At 40.5% G+C, this 19,172-nt stretch overlaps 1 protein-coding gene across 1 annotated transcript; it reads right to left on the bottom strand.

Annotated features, from left to right (window-relative positions):
- Positions 1 to 989: 989 nt before the first annotated feature.
- On the bottom strand, positions 990 to 13,911 carry stc2b (stanniocalcin 2b). The gene is made up of 4 exons (XM_079847047.1): positions 13,601 to 13,911; positions 3,973 to 4,115; positions 3,601 to 3,812; positions 990 to 1,450 (listed from the first exon to the last, which is right to left on the bottom strand). Exons 1-4 carry the CDS (start codon positions 13,743 to 13,745, stop codon positions 1,075 to 1,077), a joined length of 876 nt encoding a protein of 291 aa, XP_079703173.1. The 5' UTR covers positions 13,746 to 13,911; the 3' UTR covers positions 990 to 1,074.
- Between the last annotated feature and the right edge of the window lie 5,261 nt (positions 13,912 to 19,172).

Genomic DNA, 19,172 nt, shown 5'->3' with positions numbered 1-19,172 from the left:
CCCTGTCATCGCTGAATCACTGGAGACTGCAGCGGATCTGTCCTTGAGTGAGGCAGTGAGCAAGCCTTTCTCTGCACTACAGGGCAATCCTTCCCAATCATTACATTGTTTCTGTTAAAAGTCCCTCACCAACGCTGCATGCATTCGAGTAAAAATACAGAAAAAACAGTAACATGAAATATTATTTACCCAATTATTACAATTTAAAATAATTGTTTTCTATTTTAATAAATATACAAATGTAATTTATTCATGTGATCAAAGCTGAATTTTCAGCATCATTACTCCAGTCTTCAGTGTCACATGATCCTTCATTCGCTGATATTTGCTGCTCAAGAAACATTTATTATTATCATCAATGTTTTTGTTGCCTAATATTTTTGAAGAAACCCTGGTATGCCTACCAATCAAACATTTGTAAAGAAAGATTTTTTTTAAATAAACACCTTAATTCAGAAAAGACGCATTCAATTGATCAAAAGTGACAGTAGAGAAATTTATAATTTTACTATTTGAAATAAATTATGCTTTTTTGAACATGCTATTCATTGAAGAATCCTGAAAAAAAATGTAGTATAGTTTCAAATCCATTTAACCAAAACCAAATCCTCATATTAGAGTACAGCAGTTTAACTGTTTCAAATGTGATTTTTTTTTTAACTGATGGTGGCGCTATAGAATTGGTCCTAGATACTTCAAATTTGGTCAGATTACTATTCATTACCATCACTACAAGTGTGCCAATTTTCATGATTTTCCTACTTACGGTTCATAGGGCTGCCATTGACTCCTATTGGGGAGGAATAATAAGAAATCTAACAATTACAGTAATGTTTCTTGAGCATCAAATCATCATATCAGAATGATTTCTGAAGGATCATGTGACATTAAAGACTGGAGTAATGATGCTGAAAAAGTTCTATTTTAAAATATATTCAAATAGAAAACAGTTCTTTCACAATATTACTGTTTTTACTGTTTTTTGTGTGCATATGAGACTTCTTTCAAAAACATGAAATGAATTCTTCCAAACGTTTGACCTGTAGTGTGGGCTAAAGGCACGAGGTGTTCCCTTCACCTCCTCTTGGTGGCGTTCAGAGCCCTCTTCAGCTCTGTGTCCACCTCAGAGGCGTTGTCTTGAGGACCTGAGGACTGGCGTTCGTCTTCATCTCCTCCTGTGAGCGTCCAGACCGGTTCCCCATCAGGCTCGGGGAGGAGCAGGCTGGCAGGAGGCAGGGAGTTGCTGTTGGCTCCCGGTGTGGTGGTGATGTCTGGGACGGGGGCGAGCGTGGGACTGGCCTGGTTCTCCACCTTCCCGAGGGCACAGAGACTCAGACTCCCGCACAGAGCTCCCCAGTTCTGCTCGCACTGAGTTCGTATTCGCCGGACGATGGCGACACGCACCTCCTCGCCGCATCCCAGCAGGATGTTCACCAACTCCACGTGGGGCCTTTCAGTGGAGGAGAGAAGACAGTAAAACACTGTTACCCACGTCTGATATTGAAGTAGGGGTGTGCGAAATGTAGTGACTATGATAATGTTTTAAAATTGTCGTAAAAAAGTCCCCCTGTGGTGAAAATCAAGTGTTTAATGTTGTTTATATGTCTATGTGGTGTTTTTAATATGCTTTAAGACAAACCATGTGTAAATTCATAAGTCGACAGCATTGCTGAGTATTTCCTCCTTAAAACTGCAGTGAACCAAAGACAGTCTCAAAAACACGCTTTGAAATCGCTGGTGTTTCTGACGTCACAAACTACCTTGTAACCAATCAGATCAACGTGTGATCGTCAACCAGTGGATCTCTGAGCTGGTGTGAGTGAGTGGAGGCGGGGCTCATTTGCATATATTCAAAGAACCGCATATAAATGAGGCAAGGGTGTCGAGTTACATTCAAGCTATTTTAAGGCATGAAGAATTTTTTTCAAGGAAAAAAAAAACATTTAAATATGTAATTTTGGTGATCAAAGATGAGTTTTAAGAGATAAAATTATTGACTACAGGGGGGACTTTAAACATTTATCTGGCATTATCAAGAATGTCACTGCAAAAGTGTGTAAGCGTGCTGTTTTTTTTCCAAATTTCAGCACGATTGTAAATGTGACATACATTACAGACTTTTAAGGTAATATTGTGAGTTACATTTTAGACACAAGATTGTCTGTTCTTGCTCTATATCACCAATGAGAATAGTTGCAACCAAAGCCACAGCAGAAATATTGTGTCTCTGAGCAACTCATAGCGGAGTTTCGTTTCCATGAATCAGCGTTTTTGAACGAATAAATGGTTCACTTGCTTCGTTCCTGAATGAATCAGCCATTTGAATGAATTGGTTGAATTAATGAATTAAGTTGGCATGAAACGGAAGTTGTGATTTTTTCTTATTGTGACACATCTGAGTGAAACGGCTACTAGAACAATAAGAAATGTAGGAAAAGGAATAGATTGGATGGTTGGATGGCTGTGGTTTGCTATTGGTTGATCACATGTAAGTGACAGGTTGCCCCGCCCTCGTCATCAGAGAAGAGAAGTTATTTTGATAAATCATTTATAGTAAACACTTTAAAAGTATAATTTCATTTTTTAATATTAAGAATATGAATATAATATTATATGAATATAATATTATAAATATCTATTTTTTTAAATCTCATTTATACAATTGTAATTTCAGTGTAAATACATCTAAATGCGACTTTAAATGCAGCTTCTGTTCCACTTCTGCATTGCAAAATGGATTTACTTGCTACTGATTTCATTTGATTGGCAACAGCCTATAGTGTCTCATTAACCTAATTGAATGTATTGATTAAATGTAAGAATTTGACAAAGATGATGCATACCTCTAATAAAGTTAGAAAACAGTGTCCTTATGTTTCAGCAATCAGTTCTTTTTTTTTTCTTAGTGTGAAGAACATTTTAAAACTTTAAAGAACCGTTTGTGGGATGGAAAAGTTCCGTGGGTGTTAATGGTTCTTTATGGAACCATCGATGCCAATAAATAACCTTTATTTTTAAGGAGGCAAAAATTCCCCAGGAAATCAATTTAAGGTGCCAAATATGCTGTGAACTAACCACCACATAGAATATGAAGAATATGAAAAGACCTAAACCAGTAAAGACACCAGCATAAAAACATACTCAGCAAAATATTTATCGTTATCGACAAAGTAACAGAAAATCGTATCTTTTTATGTCAATAGCCGCGTTTCCACCGCAGGAACTTTCCACAGGATCTAGGGACTGCAGTGGTACTCGGTGTGTTTCCACTGCAGGAACCAGGGTCTAAATGAAGTTCTGGGTAAAGATTTCCCCCTCAGAAAGTCTTTCAGAGGTGTATATGACAAAAAATATAACCGATGACGAGGTTCAGGCTTTATTAAGCTTAAATTCAGAGGATGAAACCCAGCAGGAACTGAAAAGTAGCGAGCACTCCTACGTCACCGGAGTTTTTGCCTAATCTTCACGGTACTTCAGACTGTGCTGGAAATGCAGACAGCAACAGGTCTCTGGGGAAAAAAAGTTCCTGGGATAAATTGTTCCGGGTAATTTCGGTGGAAACGCGGCTAATATTGCACAACCCTGTATTGAAGAACTCACCCTTTAGGAAACAGGTCCTTGAAATGGATCATCTCCACCATGACGTTGACGTTCTCCGTCACGGCCGAGCAGAGGTTGTGTTTGACGTAACACTCGCGCTGCAGCTGGAACACCATCTCTTTCACGGCCAGACACTTGCGGCTGACGCAGCTGAACCTGTGGCGCAGTCCGTGGGCCATACACTTCAGCGCGTCTTTGATGAACGATTTTCCCTGCGGTGATGCATAAGTCCTTCATCAACCCGGAGCCGTTAATGCAGTTAATGGCAAAATGCTGACCAAGATGATTAGTAATGAGGTGCTGTAGGTTTTTTTTAGCATTACAGTGTACATACCGCATATTGGGATTTGAGTGAATGAGTCAGGATCATACCTGGGAGTCAAATTTGCCTGCGTTGTGGAGGAATGTCATGCAGATGTCATGTAGTCCACGGATCTCGCAGGAGTTGTTGTTAAAGCACTCGAACATCCCGCAGCCCACATCACCTGCGTTCACCAGACACTGCTGAATCTCCGCTGGAGAACGTTTGAGGGACAGAGAACATCACAGTTTTTAGAGTAGTTACACATTACTCCTGCCATAGTAGCTCATTACATTTACAGTAAATAAAAAGGCCATTTCACCGAATGGGTGCCATTTCTGTCCCCATGTACAAATATGCATGAGAATGAACTCTAAGATACATTTTATTATTAGGCAAAGTGTCCTGCACATTAATCTAACTGCAAATGTAAAATATATAATTTAAAACATTAAAAAATTTACCTAAAACACTGAAAAATAGCATTTGTTACCTGTCCTCACTCTCTAACACTACATTTTTACATGAAATATTTTTTTTTCTTTTGCATTGTTGTGTACCTCCATATCCCATCTGTGCCTTAAACACTTTTTTTTTTTTTTTTTTTTTTTTTGGAAATCTGTAATATTTCAGATCTCCAGGTTCACACTCATCCCTGTTACCACATATTCCCCCCTTTGAAAAACTGGGAAAATTCCACAAGACACATTTTCAACAGGATATTGCATCATCAGGATTTTCTGAAGGCCATTTGAAGACCTAAAGTATACAGAAAACCTGTATATTTGATGGTATTGTAACTACGACTGGGAAGGTCAATCTTAACGTTCTGTCCTGTTACCTACATTTTTTCTTACATGTTTGTTCATTTTAAAAATACTAATTTATGGTAGTCCACTGGAATTTGCTCAGTGTCCTTATTCTATTCACATGTATGCCATGAGGGTATATTAAATGTACTTGATAATTCTATCCGAAAAACTCAGTCCTATTACTTTATACCATATAAAAAGTAACAGGGCTGAGTAACTGTAAAATAAGTGAGTAGTGTCCTGTGGTGTATTTATTTATTAATGTGATTATTAGGCTATATCCACATAAATCCAGATACATTTAAAAAGATCTTTTTCTCTGTTTTAGCCTTCCATTCACATCGAAACAACGTTTTTGTCCTGCGAAAATTGGGCTTTTTAAAGACTCTCTCCCTAGTGGATTCATTTGAAAATGCTGTTTTCATGAGTTTGTGTCCCCATATAATCATAGCATAAGTGGTAAACAGGTTTGGCTTGCTGTCTGCTATAGAGGGGCTCAGAGAGGTTTTTCTACTCAAGCTCCAATTGCTCTCCTATTACAAAGGCAAAAACAGGCAAAAAGAGGAGAGGGGTTGGAGGAAAGATGCTGAAAGAACTAACAACTGGAAATGGTAAGAGGTAAGTGGCTTTTTATACCTTGGTATTAATTAGAAGATTAGATGGGCGTCCTCCTCCTGAAATTACGTTTTATAACTTCACTTCATGAGTTTGTGTGACCATATGATCTTAGCATTAGTGGTAAACAGGGGCTCAGAGTGTCAGGGTCCCACTGTGACAGTCTCGTTTGTTTTGTCACTGTTGAATGTTTCCTTGTTTGTCTTGTGCTTGAGCACATGGCTTTGTCTTTGTTTGTGTTGGCCATGTGCTCCTCTTGTCCTGCCTCCTTGTTTCCCGTAGTCCACGTCTAGTCCTCGTTTCACTAATTGTGCTCATCTGATCCACATGTGCTCTGGTCCCTTTATATTGTGCCTCTTTCCCTCATATCTTTGCTGGTTTGTTTTGTGTGCTTTGTGGTTTATTCATGTGTTTATGGTTAAACCTAGTTCTTGCCGTGATATTGATCTTTCTAACTCTAGTGTATCATTTTGCTTTTTTCCATTCAGTCTTGTTCTAGTTAGTTTTAAGGCCTATTTATACTTCTGCGTCGAACTGCCACCGTAGCTACGTCGTAGGCTGTGTGTAGCGCGCGTACCCTGACGTGCACCTCTCCAAAAATGTAACAACGCGTCAATTCTACGCGGACGCAAGCGCTGTGATTGGTCTGCCAGAACCCCTCCCTCGGGCTTTCACATGCTCCCTAGGTGCGTCAACGCGGACAACGACGCAGAAGTATAAATTAAAACCAACACGTTGCCTACGGCGTATAGGCTCCGGCGTAGGTCCGACGCAGAAGTATAATGAGGCCTTCAGTCTTTTGTTTTTTTCTCTTTTGATCTTATTTCTACTCTAGATTATCATCTCCAGTATCTAGTTCCCTGTCAGTTTGTTCTTTTGTTTTATTTTTTGATTGCAAGTTTCAGTCCATTTATTCCAAGATTTCTTTTGTTTTGATTCACGTCATCGTTCGGTTTTAGTCTTTATTTTTATTTCCTATTTAATTACTCTCTTGTGCCTTGCCTGTTTATCTTGTCTTGTTCATTGTGAGTCTTGTTTTTTCCCTGCCCTGCATCCTGAGATTTCCTGGTGACTGACCCTCACTGCCTAGCAGCTAGACTGTGGGAAGTGTCAAGCCTCTGGTTCTGGGAGCCTCTGCCTGGCAGCAAGACTGGTGCTACATCGGTCTTCCTCACCATCGTCCCACCTGGTGCTATCTCTTCCTCTACAGTCCTCAAGCTCGTGGTCAACCCAGGACTGGTCTCAGTGGTCATCCTCCCTGCCTGTCATTGTGTTGTGTTGTCAGCCCTGCCCTACTGTTTGAACTGTTTCACGCCTCACTCTCCTTGTTGTGCCTTGTCTACAGTCTTGTCAATAAAACATCACTGCTCATTCTGAGCCTGGGTCCTCTCTCTAACTCTTGCAGAACCTGACACAGAGAGGTAATTTTACTCTAGCCACGATTGCTCCCCAAAAAACATGAATGTAAAAATCAGACAGCAAGCAAGCGTTAATGGATTGAAAAGCTTATTGCTATCTAAGGAATCAGCATGTATAATTATTTCAACAGTCTGGAAGACCCCACAACAATTGGAGAAAGAAGAAATGGAAGACGACACTGCATCGGCAGTATCAAGTTAAGCAGGGCACTACAGTGGCAGTATCAAATTGGGCGGGCACTGGTTGGATTGGGTTTCGTGGGGCAGCTATCTTGAGAAGATTGTAACCAGATTAAAAAGAAGCGAAAGTTAGATGGTCTTTTGTTTGAGGCTGAGGACCAGCGACCCAGTAATTTAATTGGATAATCAGGTAGACTATTTCACTGATTTAGAAACATGATCGATAGATTCAGATCCGTGAGGCAAGAAGGGCTTTAGAGATATGATATTGTCTGAACGGAAGATGCAAGAGACAGCAAGTGGGAGATGAAAGGACGTCATTGGGGTACTATACGCATGGCATAGTTTAAATGGCCTAGCTGGGATAGCAAATCATGTTTGCTGCACTAAGGTGCTTCAAGCAGATTGGAGGAGATAGCGATTATCCTATCTAATTTGTCTTTGGGAAGGGAAGCTTGGAATGTAACAGTTAATTCCAAGGAACTCTAGGGATGTGGTAGGACCCGATGTTTTCTCTGGGGACAGTGGAACTCCTAATTCAGAAAAACTTCCTGAATGGTAGAAAGAGGAATGGCTGGAGGATAATGACTTGGGGTAATGGCGAGAAAGTCATCCAGAAGATGAACCAAGTAAGGAATAGCGTAGTTGGTTTGCAAGATCCAGCAGAGCACTTCTGACATTGCAGCCAAAAGTTAAGCATACTGCAAAGTAGAATTTCCCCTTCCAGCAAATGCCAAAATCTGGATGTATGGGCATGACTTTGAATCCTGAAGTAACGTCTACTTTTGCTATCCAGGCTCCAAAACCGGCATTTTTAATTAGATGGATGGCTTGGTCTATGTTATGGTAGCACAAGGAGAATTCATCTAGTGCAGGGTTTCTTAAACTCGGTCCTGGAGGGCCACTGTCCTGCACAGTTTAACTCCAACCCTGATCAAACACAACTGAGCAAGCTAATCAATGTCTTCAGGATCACTAGAAACTCACAGCTAGGTGTGTTTGATCAGGGTTGGAGCTAAACTGTGCAGGACAGTGGCCCTCCAGGACCGAGTTTGAGAAACCCTGATCTAGCGGGATGAGGCTATTTATGCTTGGATGAATGCTGTTGTGGGGAGCAGAGAGATCGATGATCAATTGTTTTTACTTTACTTTTTACTTGGGGCTTATACGGAATATACGGAAAGGTGGGGAGTCAAAGGGACCGATCATGAATCCGGACTAGATATCAAGGTGTCGACTGCTTTTGGTTTGGCTATTGCAGACTGTAGATTTTTGCAAATAAGGCTAGTAGTAGGTAAGCTTTCCAGACCTGGATTAATACCTTTCTTGAGACCTGTAAGTAGATATTCTGTAAAGTTTTGGTTGGAGTGATTTGCTAATTTGTGCGCTGAAGAGGACAAGACAATGATAGGAGAAGACAGATACTTTCTCAATTGTTTTATTGGAGTTGCTAAAGAGCAATAAGACAGGGCACACAGAGCAAGCATGAGCTCCACCACAGAAATTACATACTGTACACGTAGATATTTGCAGCGTTGTCTAGTGCAGCCAAATTGATTGAAGTTATTACACACTTGTCTGCCTGAAATGAACCTGAAACTGCGGCTTTTGGAATCGCCTTTAGAATGTGGTACATAAGATGTAGAAGTGATGAATTGAGAAGTGCCTGGATTAGTGCCCGGATTGCTTGGAGGAGTGGGATTGAAAAGTGTGTGGCGGAATTACACAAAACGCAAGACACGCTTCGGCAGTGCAGGAAAACCTTATGGTAAAGCTCCAGGTCAAGAGCTCCCCAGTAAGGACATTGAGCCCACTGGGTGACTCAGGCCATGCATTTGGCTGAAAATAGCCTGTAATAAGTGAAAAAATGAGTACCGCCATAGGAGTGAGACAGTTCAGCTATGATAGAGTCATTCAGTTCTTTGCGTCTTGAAGGGAAGACATAACAAATTATTTCTGTGTATCTTCCAAAATCGATGCAAAATTCAGTCATAGTGAGTATTCAATTGGATTTGCGATTTACATTTTTAGGGTTGATAATTATGGGACCACAGTCAAGGGTACGATGGGGTTTACTATTTGAAACAGAGGGGAGGAGAAAAGAGAGATCAATGTCCGCACCTGCTAGAATCTGTGAGCGTAGATGAGTAGAGACGGGTGGTGGGTCCATTTCATTAGAAGAAACTGGAAGAGCAGATGCGATTAAGAGTGTATACACCGATCAGGTATAACATTATGACCACCTTCCTAATATTGTGTTGGTCCCCCTTTGGCTGCCAAAACAGCCCTGACCTGACCTGTCGAGGCATGGACTCCACTAGACCCCTGAAGGTGTGCTGTGGTATCTGGCACCAAGATGTTAGCAGCAGATCCTTTAAGTCCTGTAAGTTGCGAGGTGGGGCCTTCATGGATCGGACTTGTTTGTTCAGCACATCCCACAGATGCTCAATTGGATTGAGATCTGGCGAATTTGGAGGCCAAGTCAACACGTCAAACTTGTGCTCCTAAAACCATTCCTGATCCATTTTTGCTTTGTGGCAGGGCGCATTATTCTGCTGAAAGAGGCCACAGCCACCAGGGAATACCGTACCCATGAAAGGGTGTACATGGTCTGCAACAATGCTTAGGTAGGTGGTACGTGTCAAAAGTAACTCCCACATGGATGGCAGGACCCAAGGTTTCCCAGCAGAACATTGCCCAAAGCATCACACTGCCTCCGCCAGCTTGCCTTCTTCCCCAGGTAAGGGATGCACACGCACCCGGCCATCCACGTGATGCAAATGAAAACGTGCTTCATCAGACCAGGCCACCTTCTTCAATTGTTCCGTGGTCCAGTTCTGAAGCTCACATGCCCACTGTTGCGCTTCCGGCGGTGGATAGGGGTCAGCATGGGCACCCTGACTGGTCTGCGGCTATGCAGCCTCATACGCAAAAAACTGCAATGCACTGTGTATCCTGACACATTTCTATTAGAACCAGCATTAACTTACTGAGCAATTTGAGCTACAGTCAATCAGACCACAAGGGCCAGCCTTCGCTCCCCACGTGCATCAATGAGCAGCCGCTTTCCGACCGGAGGAACCTTTTCACAGTTCCTAGAACTATTGGCTAAAGTACCCGGATGTCGGCGTGTTCGCACCGCAGGAACTAGGAACGATTTTAGTTCTAGGAACTCCATTTGTAGGAACTAATTTAGGTCCTACTTGAGAGTAGGGTCTAAACCAGCACTATAGGAACTATCCGTGACGTTAGTGTACGCTGATTGACCGAACGCACGCGGAACACCAGCACCCGCCATTTTTAAAACAGCTAGAATGTAAACACACAGATTATAGCCTATATATTTACTCCATAAACTAACTATACAAAGTTTAAACATGGAAAACAGTGATAGATGGGTCTCTAAACCTTTATGCTGAAGAGAAAATCCAACGCAACTTTGAGGGGACCAAGCCAAACATGATTATGTTTATCTGCCCAGCTAGCAACACTGGACATCAACCACACGGCATAGGCTAATAACCTTTTTTCACATAATGTCTACTTTTTATAACAGTTCTATCTGATAAGATATTAAACAGTACTGTTAGACAGATCGCTAACAAATGAACACAGAGAATGCGAGCATTGTTTGCTCTGGCGTTCTCAGCGCCGCCAAAATAAAGGTCCGTCGCGCCGTCAAAATAAAAGTCGCCGCGCTTGCGTCACTCCCTTACCCCTCCTACCAGTTCCTATGGCCACTTGGCCAGTGCGAAAGCAAACAGCAAAACCGAGTTTGGGGGAAAGTAGTTCTTAGAACTGTTTAGAAGTGGACAGTTCCTAGAACTAAGTTCCTAGAACTACTTGGTCGGAAAGCGGCTAATGAGCCATGGTCCCCTTGGTTCCCAAACCCTGTCGCCGGTCCATCACCTTGGACTACTTTTGATACTGACCACTGCAGACCAGGAAGACCCCACAAGAGCTACAGTTTTGGAGATGTTCTGACCCAGTCGTCTAGCCATCACAATTTGGCCCTTGTCAAACTCTCTCAAATCCTTACGCTTGCCCATTTGCAAAGGCAGCCACACGTTTTGGTTTATTTCACAGCTGGATGGATTTGATTGAGACTGGAAGGCAGGAGGGAGAGAAATATTAGAATTGTGGACAGAGGAAGCAATAAGTGTCTCACTTGTGGGTGGGGGAAAGGTGAGAGTCACTATCGGAGTGGCCACAGAACTATTGTGAGCGGCCGTGATAGACTCAGGCTGGAATGAGCGGCGGACGAGGAAGCGGTGGCAGCGGCTCAAGGCTGAAATTGAGGCAGGTTGGAGGCAAACCACATTGATCGTGATTTCCCGGAAGTCAGTAGTTAATGCTGGTTTGGATGTGCCAAATGCTGAAAGAACTAACAACGGGAAGTGGTAAGAGGCTAATTTTTATACCTTGGTATTAATTAGAAGATTAGATGGGCATACTCTTCACGAAATTACATTTAATAACTTCACTTCGTGTTGTTGGGTATACTTTGAAAGTGGAGGTGTTCGAAACTATGACGCATATTGTACGTATAGATATCTATGGTTGTTGTTGTACCTGCTATTCACTTAAATAATGTTGATAAAGCTGTTATTTTATATTACATTCCTACAAGTATGACAAAAAATGTACTTGCAATTGCTGTTTTGTGGCAATTACATTTTAGACCATACATGGAATGGCGTTTGAGTGCGACCTGTACTGTAAGAAAAAATATCCACAGAAAAACTGAAAAGGCATTATCCGTTAAGTTTATTACGCGCATTTCCTGTAACCACATAAGAGCACAAAAAAATACACGGTTTTAAAAATACACGTAAAACGCCTGTGAAAAATCAATACAGAAAATTCCTTCATATTTACATTGCCCAATTCCTATTTGTACAAGTTTTTCTTGAGAGTGTGGAAGTACCAGTGAGTGGTGGGATATTTAGCTAATAAAATAATTGTGCCAGAGGTTTGACGTGAAAACGTTATGTCTGGTCTCTTAGTATCATCTCAGTGAGCTTTTATTACATTTTATGCATGCACAGTAAGGTGATTTAAAAGAATAGTTCACCCAAAAATTAAAATGATCCCATAATTTACTCAGCCTCAAGCCATCCTAGGTGTATATGACGCCCACAATCGAAGTTAAGTTATATTAAATCCTGGCTCTTCCCAGCTTTGTAATGGTATTGAATAGTGCCCGAGTTTTTGAAGCTTCAAAAAGCGCGTCCAACCATAAAAAAACTAATCCATACGAATCCAGTGGGTTAATAAAGGCCTTCTGAAGCGAAGCGATGGGTTTTTGTATAAAAAATATCCTATAATCACTGGCTTCTGGCAACGGTCATGAGATAATCGAGGGTGACCTCTGACCTGAGACTTTTTACTGGGTTTTTTTTTTCACCATAAATTATAAGGTAATTCATAGTTTTTACTTGCAATTTTTTTTTTAAATAATAATAATTTTTACTAATTTTAATAATTTGACAGTATGTAGCCTAACAGTAAAATTGCATATAATGCGATGTTAAACCATTTAGTTTTTTTTTACTGTATATGATAAGGTTTTTACTGTAGCATTTTTACAGAATTTATTTTAAGTGTAAATGATGTGTACATTTTTATATAGGCTATATTGTTTTAAAAAATTATAAAAAAAAATAAAAAATAATAATTCAACAACTACGCCACAGTGGGTAACAAGGACATTTTCTGAAAGATTGCGATGAGAACATTCAAAATAAATTAAATAATCAAACTGTTCCATGTCCGTTATCTTTGCCACATATGTCTTTGTTTGTGACACTGTCCCTGTGTGGACTTTGGTAAGGTTCGAAATGCAATGTTCTAAATTTATGTTCACCATATTTGTAAATTGTCATTGAAGCTTTATGGCAGTAAATATGTTTTATAACAATTGAAAAAATTTACTAAAAATTAAAAAATATTCTAGAAACCATGTCACAATTGCAATTAAATAATAATGATGTAGCCTACCCTATATATATATATATATATATATATATATATATATATATATATATATATATATATATATAAAAAGTTACTATAGGCTACCTGTTTTTACTACCACAACAAAAAGCCAGATCAAACGTTTCAGGGTCGTTTTATTATAGGCTACATTGTATCAGAAAATACAACCATGCCGCATTAAAACATTTTGAATGTTATTTATCTACTTTTTAGTAGACCACATCAGTGGAAAACCTGTGTCAAGTATAGGCCTATTATATAAGAATAAACAGAAGTAGAACTATGGAATGCCGGTTATTCAGATTACATATATAACCAGTCAGAAATATAAGAAGACAACATTTAAGTGTCATATTTGTTCTATATTCCTAAAGATATAGCGGCGCCACTCGAGGTGACGTGCTAATAACGTCATAACAACGTTTCCGCAACGGTGTGAAATTGCATATTTATTACATTGAAACAACCTTATGCCATCTGTCATATTAAGAAGGCTACATAAGATAAAGAAGAAAAAAAACCTGTTTAATCCAGTTGTGGTATGACATAATCTCTGGAGATAAGTTGTTTGATACAACATAAAAGTTTGATAGGGCTTTAAGACCAAGAGTTCAAACAACCACGCGCATATATGAGCTGTCGTTGGCTTTCTGGGCATGCACTGCGCAAAAGCTTACCTGTGTTCTGCAGAGAGAGTCTTCTCTTCTGGATGTTCACTGATCTCTCTTGTGAGGTGTCATGAGCACTGCTGGAATCAGTCGCGTGTGTTTGCCGCACCGCCAAAAGCAATATAAACACTCCTATAGTCAGTGGCACACGCATGTCTCGCGAGGATGATGAGGACGCTGTCTAAAACTGCGAATATCTTCAGATCACTGTGGCATTACCATGGAGAACGAAGCCCATGCGGTGGAGGGAGCAGAGCCGACGCGAAGTGAGGATCGGGGGGGGTGTGGATGCTGACTATATTTCCTCTAACTCATGTCAGTTTGGATGAAGGAGGTGAGCAGGTGCTGACCAATCACAGACACCGGCCAGACGTCCATTCGAAGTTCATACACACCGTATAGGGGAAACCGGGGCTAGTTGTCACAGGCTGTTATAGTTTTATTTCACTAGTTATTAGGTTTGAGTCAAAAGCCCTGTTGTATTTGTACAATTACATTTGAATTATAAAAAAAACCTAAGATAAAATTTTATTAATGTGATATAGCTAGATTTCTTGCATGTTAAGTCATATGATTCATAGGCTATATGTTGTAATTTTATACTATACTATACTATACTATACTGTACTATATACTATAATTAATTAACTGCAAATTCTGCTGATCAAACCATTGCTTTTGCGGCTTTTACGGTTTTGATTATTTGTGCTGTTGTAATTGTTTGTGCTGTTGTTTGTAATTTTTTTGTGTTTCCCTTTTTTAGTGTTTAAATTTTCCTGAAAAGCTATTGAATAGTCTATAACATGTGTTCTCAAACTGGGGTCCAGGGACCTTAAGGGGACTATAGGGGTCCGTGAAAATGTTAAGCAAAAAAGTAAAACATTTAATTATGCAAATGAGTTAGTAAAACTAAATGATTATTATTAATACTAAAAATATTAATAATAATACATTTGCAGAATTTGACAATTCCATTTTATTCTGTTTTCTAAATACAGGTCTGTAATAATTAGATTAATGTTTTTTTATGGTTCTCTTCAGGTTTATACATCTTACATTGGTGTGTAGAAAAAAGGATACAGATATGTTACTATATTTTCCAGATAATATTGTACACATTTCTAACAATTTGTTACTGTATGGGTCTTTAAACCTTATTATATTATTATCATTACTACAGTATATTATTAGTTTTTTAAAGGGGTCCCATGCAAAGGGAACATCATATTTAGGTGTCGTGGCATCAAAAAGTTTGAAAACCCAATGGTCTATAATACATTTTCTATGCAAGGAATCAAAAGAATGATAACTAGCCTCGGTCTCCACTAATGCCAGGGTTATGGTAAGAATTAATTTAGTTTTGGTTCCGTTTTCATTGTTCCCATTTTCCTGAGTTCTTGTTGCTAGTTTGTATGCATGGTTTCTGATTGAGTTACGCACCTGTTTCTTGTTACGTTAATCATCCCTTTGTGTATTTAAGCCTTCAATTCTTTCTGTTCATTGTAGGGTGTCATCTTTTGTCTGCAACTGGAAAGCCGTCTTATTCTCTTGTAGTTCTCCTGAGCGTTTGTCTAGTTAAATAAAGACTGTTACTTTGTATCTTCTGTGTTGTGCATTCTGGAAAGCCATACCATCGCTTGACAGAACACCGAACCTCAAAAAAGGATTATAAAAACAGCTATGGATATACCTGCAGTGCGCCTGCTCTTGCTTGAACAGGGGGGTTGCTCCCTCGAGGATCACACAAGAGATTGTCTCGATCTGGCATGCCTCAACCACTATCTCGACCGCTCGTCGTTATGCGTCTTCTTCAACAGTCAATGGCATGCCTGCACGTGGAAGATCCTCAAAGGAGCTTCGCCGAATATGTGGAGTGGGTGATGGTGACTCGCAATTCACCATCTGCCTCATGGAGGACAACATCAGCCCCACTCCGAAAACCAGAGCCCAACCAGATGTCAGCCAATGCACCAAGAGCTTAAAGGGCCCTACACACCGGGACGAATATCGGCGCGCGTTATTCGCCAGCGTTTTTCAGCGCGTTTTTTGTGTTCACACCCAAGCGATTTTCGCTGACGATGAGCCGAGTGAACATGAAAATTCATTCCCTGACATTAGATGGCGCTTAATGTAAAACAGAAACCACTCCATAACAGTTATCTTTTATCAAGATTTTTGTAGTCGCTGTCGCGTTTGTCATATAGTTCTTTATGTTCCGACACCAACGAGACCAGCAGCTCTACACTCATCTTGCCTTGCATCTTCCTCGTCTTATTTCTTCCCGGCAGTGTAGATGCTACTTGGTGTATATCTTCTTCGCCGTTACGTATGTGTGCTCGGCAAGACCGTTTTGTGTTTGAACTTCAGAAGCTCCAGACACGTGAACAAAAGCGGCAATCTCATTGGTCGGATAGTTTTTGGCGCGTCAAACCAAAAAAACGAACCCGAGGCGGTTTTTAAAAAATTACGCTTTTACGCGTGCCGTTTTTCGCGCCGTGTGCACACTCACATTGGCGCCCTTTGTTTAGTCACGAGGCGTTAAACGTCGGTGAATATCGCGCGCGAAATTCGTCCCGGTGTGAACAGGCCTTAAGCCCATCGCAAACTCACCTGATATTACTAAGCCATTTTCATTCCGGAGCATGGTCTCGATTCAGTTAATTGATGTACTGAAAAAAATATCATTCCCCAAGGTCTCCCATTTCCGCAGCTACAAGTCTCCTTTGTCGCTGATGGTTTTGTCTAGTTTCAAGTCTCCTTCGTCAAAGCCTCCTCTGCCAAAGCCATCAATTCGTCTCTCGGCCCGAACTCTGCTGGCTCTTTTCAATCCCTTGGCTCTTACTTTGGTGGCTCAACTGCAGTCCAAATTCAAAATATCAGAGATCGTTGTTCCCCCCGCCCCCTCCTCCTCAGACTCGACATATATCGAGTTGATATATCCGCGTTTTAATATGCTCTCGTTCATAGAGATTTATAGATGGATATCGAGGCTTTTTAGCTTGTGTGGAATCTGCAATATCTGACCCAGTTTGTTTGCTCATTTCCAAGGATGCAATACGCTGTGTTTACTGGCATCCTGGGGTGTCGAAATACTATTTGGTGAACTGGTCACACAGATCAAAATAAAAACCGACAGACAACACGGAACCAAGCGGCAACCTCCCCGTCTCTCTTTTGAAACCAACATGGAAGTGAGTTAAACTGCAATTCGTTGACTGGCCGCTTGAGGCTGGTGTCAAAAGTGAGTCAAATCTGCATCTCACCCATATTAAAATGCCAAATTTTACAGCAGAAAAAAACGTGTTTACAGCCTGGTGTCTGTATATGGCTTTGGTCTATACAGCTAATTTTGCCCTTCATGACAACTGTGAGGGGGGTGAATATTTTTATAACTCATCCGTTTACATTATATTAAGCCTTAAAATTTCTGCATAATTAAGGGTGTCCACTTTTGAGTGACAGGTGGATTCCCGCTGCTGTGGTCATTAGTCATCATTAGCCGTTTGTCTGCTGTTTGTTAGCCGTCACGTTACCTCAGCTCATTGCCTGACTGTAAAAATAAAACAATCCGGGAGTGGCGCGCTGCCAAGATGGCGACGGTCGGCCACGCCCACTTTAAGCTTCAAAAACGGTCTTCAGAAACCTACGGGTGACGTCACGGACACTACGTCCATATTTTTTTACAGTCTATGCACGGAACGTGTAAAATAACTGGCTGTAGAAGTGTTTTTCAGAGAAACGAGTATGTGAACTTAGTATATTTCCTAAATATCTGCAAACATATTATGGTATTTTAATGCTTTAGTAGAGTAAAAAAGAGACATACAGCACCTTTAAGGGTCCGTCCGGACCATCGGTGAAGGCTCCACCCTGGCTCCTCCCTCCATCGAGTTTTCCTCGACCACCTCCTCCAGGATCCTGTACGTCATCAGCTCTAAGCCCTCCTCCAACGGCGGTTTGACGTCATTGTTCCCTGTCACTGTATTTCTGAGTTCTTGTTGCTAGTTTGCATGCATGGTTTCTGATTGAGTTACGCACCTGTTTCTTGTTACATTAATTATCACTGTGTATTTAAGCCTTCAGTTCTTTTTGTTCATTGTTCAGTGTCATCTTTTGTTTGCGTGTGGAAAGCCATGTTATTCTCTTGTAGCTCTCCTGAGCGTTTGTCTAGTTAAATAAAGACTGTTACTTTGTATCTCCTACGTTGTGCATTTTGGAAAGTCACACCATCGCCTGACAACTATTGTAAATTTATAATTTAATTATAAAATCCATAGTTCCTGTCTTGTCTCCTGATTGGTCAATACAATATTCCAGCCATGCTAAAAAGCCATGATATAGTAACAGCCATGACACAAAACACCTGTTCAACATATTACTGTGCAGCTTATCAGCTCCTATTATGTAAGATTTAACAACATTCAAAGTAATCTTTGTTACTGTATACAAGTATTTCAAGAAAAGGTTTATTAATATGTTTCATTCTGTATTTTCCTTATGAATGAATGCACTTAGTTTGGCACACTCAGGCAATATGACCCATTTTTTATGGTGCTTGAAATGATATGTTAATAAGTTTTATTCAGACAGAGACATGAGTTATACATGTTTATGTACTTCCAAACATGTATTATCTTGACTTACTCTGGAGGGTGTGACAATCCCCAATCCCCCTCGTAATGTGTACCCTAGTCATATGATCACACAGTAATGCAGCCTCCAGCTATCAGGTGGCGAGTGCACATGTTAAATCTATTAGATGGACCTAATGGGATTTTCACATCCAGCCTCAATTAGTCAGATATATAACCCAACAGTGGACCAGGCCTGGACTTCTCTCATCCTTCACTGGTGTCGCTCCCCCATTATGCTCCCGTGGCTCCTCCGTGAGCAATCCGATCTCACGAAATGCGTCTCAATAGCACGCATTGTATTTATCGTGCAATTTATTTGCGAAAATTTGTATTTACGTGCATATGATACGGTAAACCCTTTGGGTAGAATTAGTGGTGTGGGCTACTTTCGCCATAAAGTGCATATCATATGCATGTAAAAACTCATTTTCGTGTATAAATTTTCGCGCAGGTGATGCTCATTAGCAATCACGCCTGCTTGCCACAATATGCAAATTATTTTACCATTTAAGATGTATTTATTTTACTTAATTATTCTTAATAGTTGTATATATATACACTCACCTAAAGGATTATTAGGAACACCTGTTCAATTTCTCATTAATGCAATTATCTAATCAACCAATCACATGGCAGTTGCTTCAATGCATTTAGGGGTGTGGTCCTGGTCAAGACAATCTCCTGAACTCCAAACTGAATGTCAGAATGGGAAAGAAAGGTGATTTAAGCAATTTTGAGCGTGGCATGGTTGTTGGTGCCAGACGGGCCGGTCTGAGTATTTCACAATCTGCTCAGTTACTGGGATTTTCACGCACAACCATTTCTAGGGTTTACAAAGAATAGTGTGAAAAGGGAAAAACATCCAGTATGCGGCAGTCCTGTGGGCGAAAATGCCTTGTTGATGCTAGAGGTCAGAGGAGAATGGGCCGACTGATTCAAGCTGATAA

This window comes from Squalius cephalus (assembly GCF_949319135.1).
Source record: "Squalius cephalus genome assembly, chromosome: 17".
Classification (NCBI taxonomy): domain Eukaryota; kingdom Metazoa; phylum Chordata; class Actinopteri; order Cypriniformes; family Leuciscidae; genus Squalius; species Squalius cephalus.
This window is presented reverse-complemented; position numbering and strand designations above follow the sequence as displayed.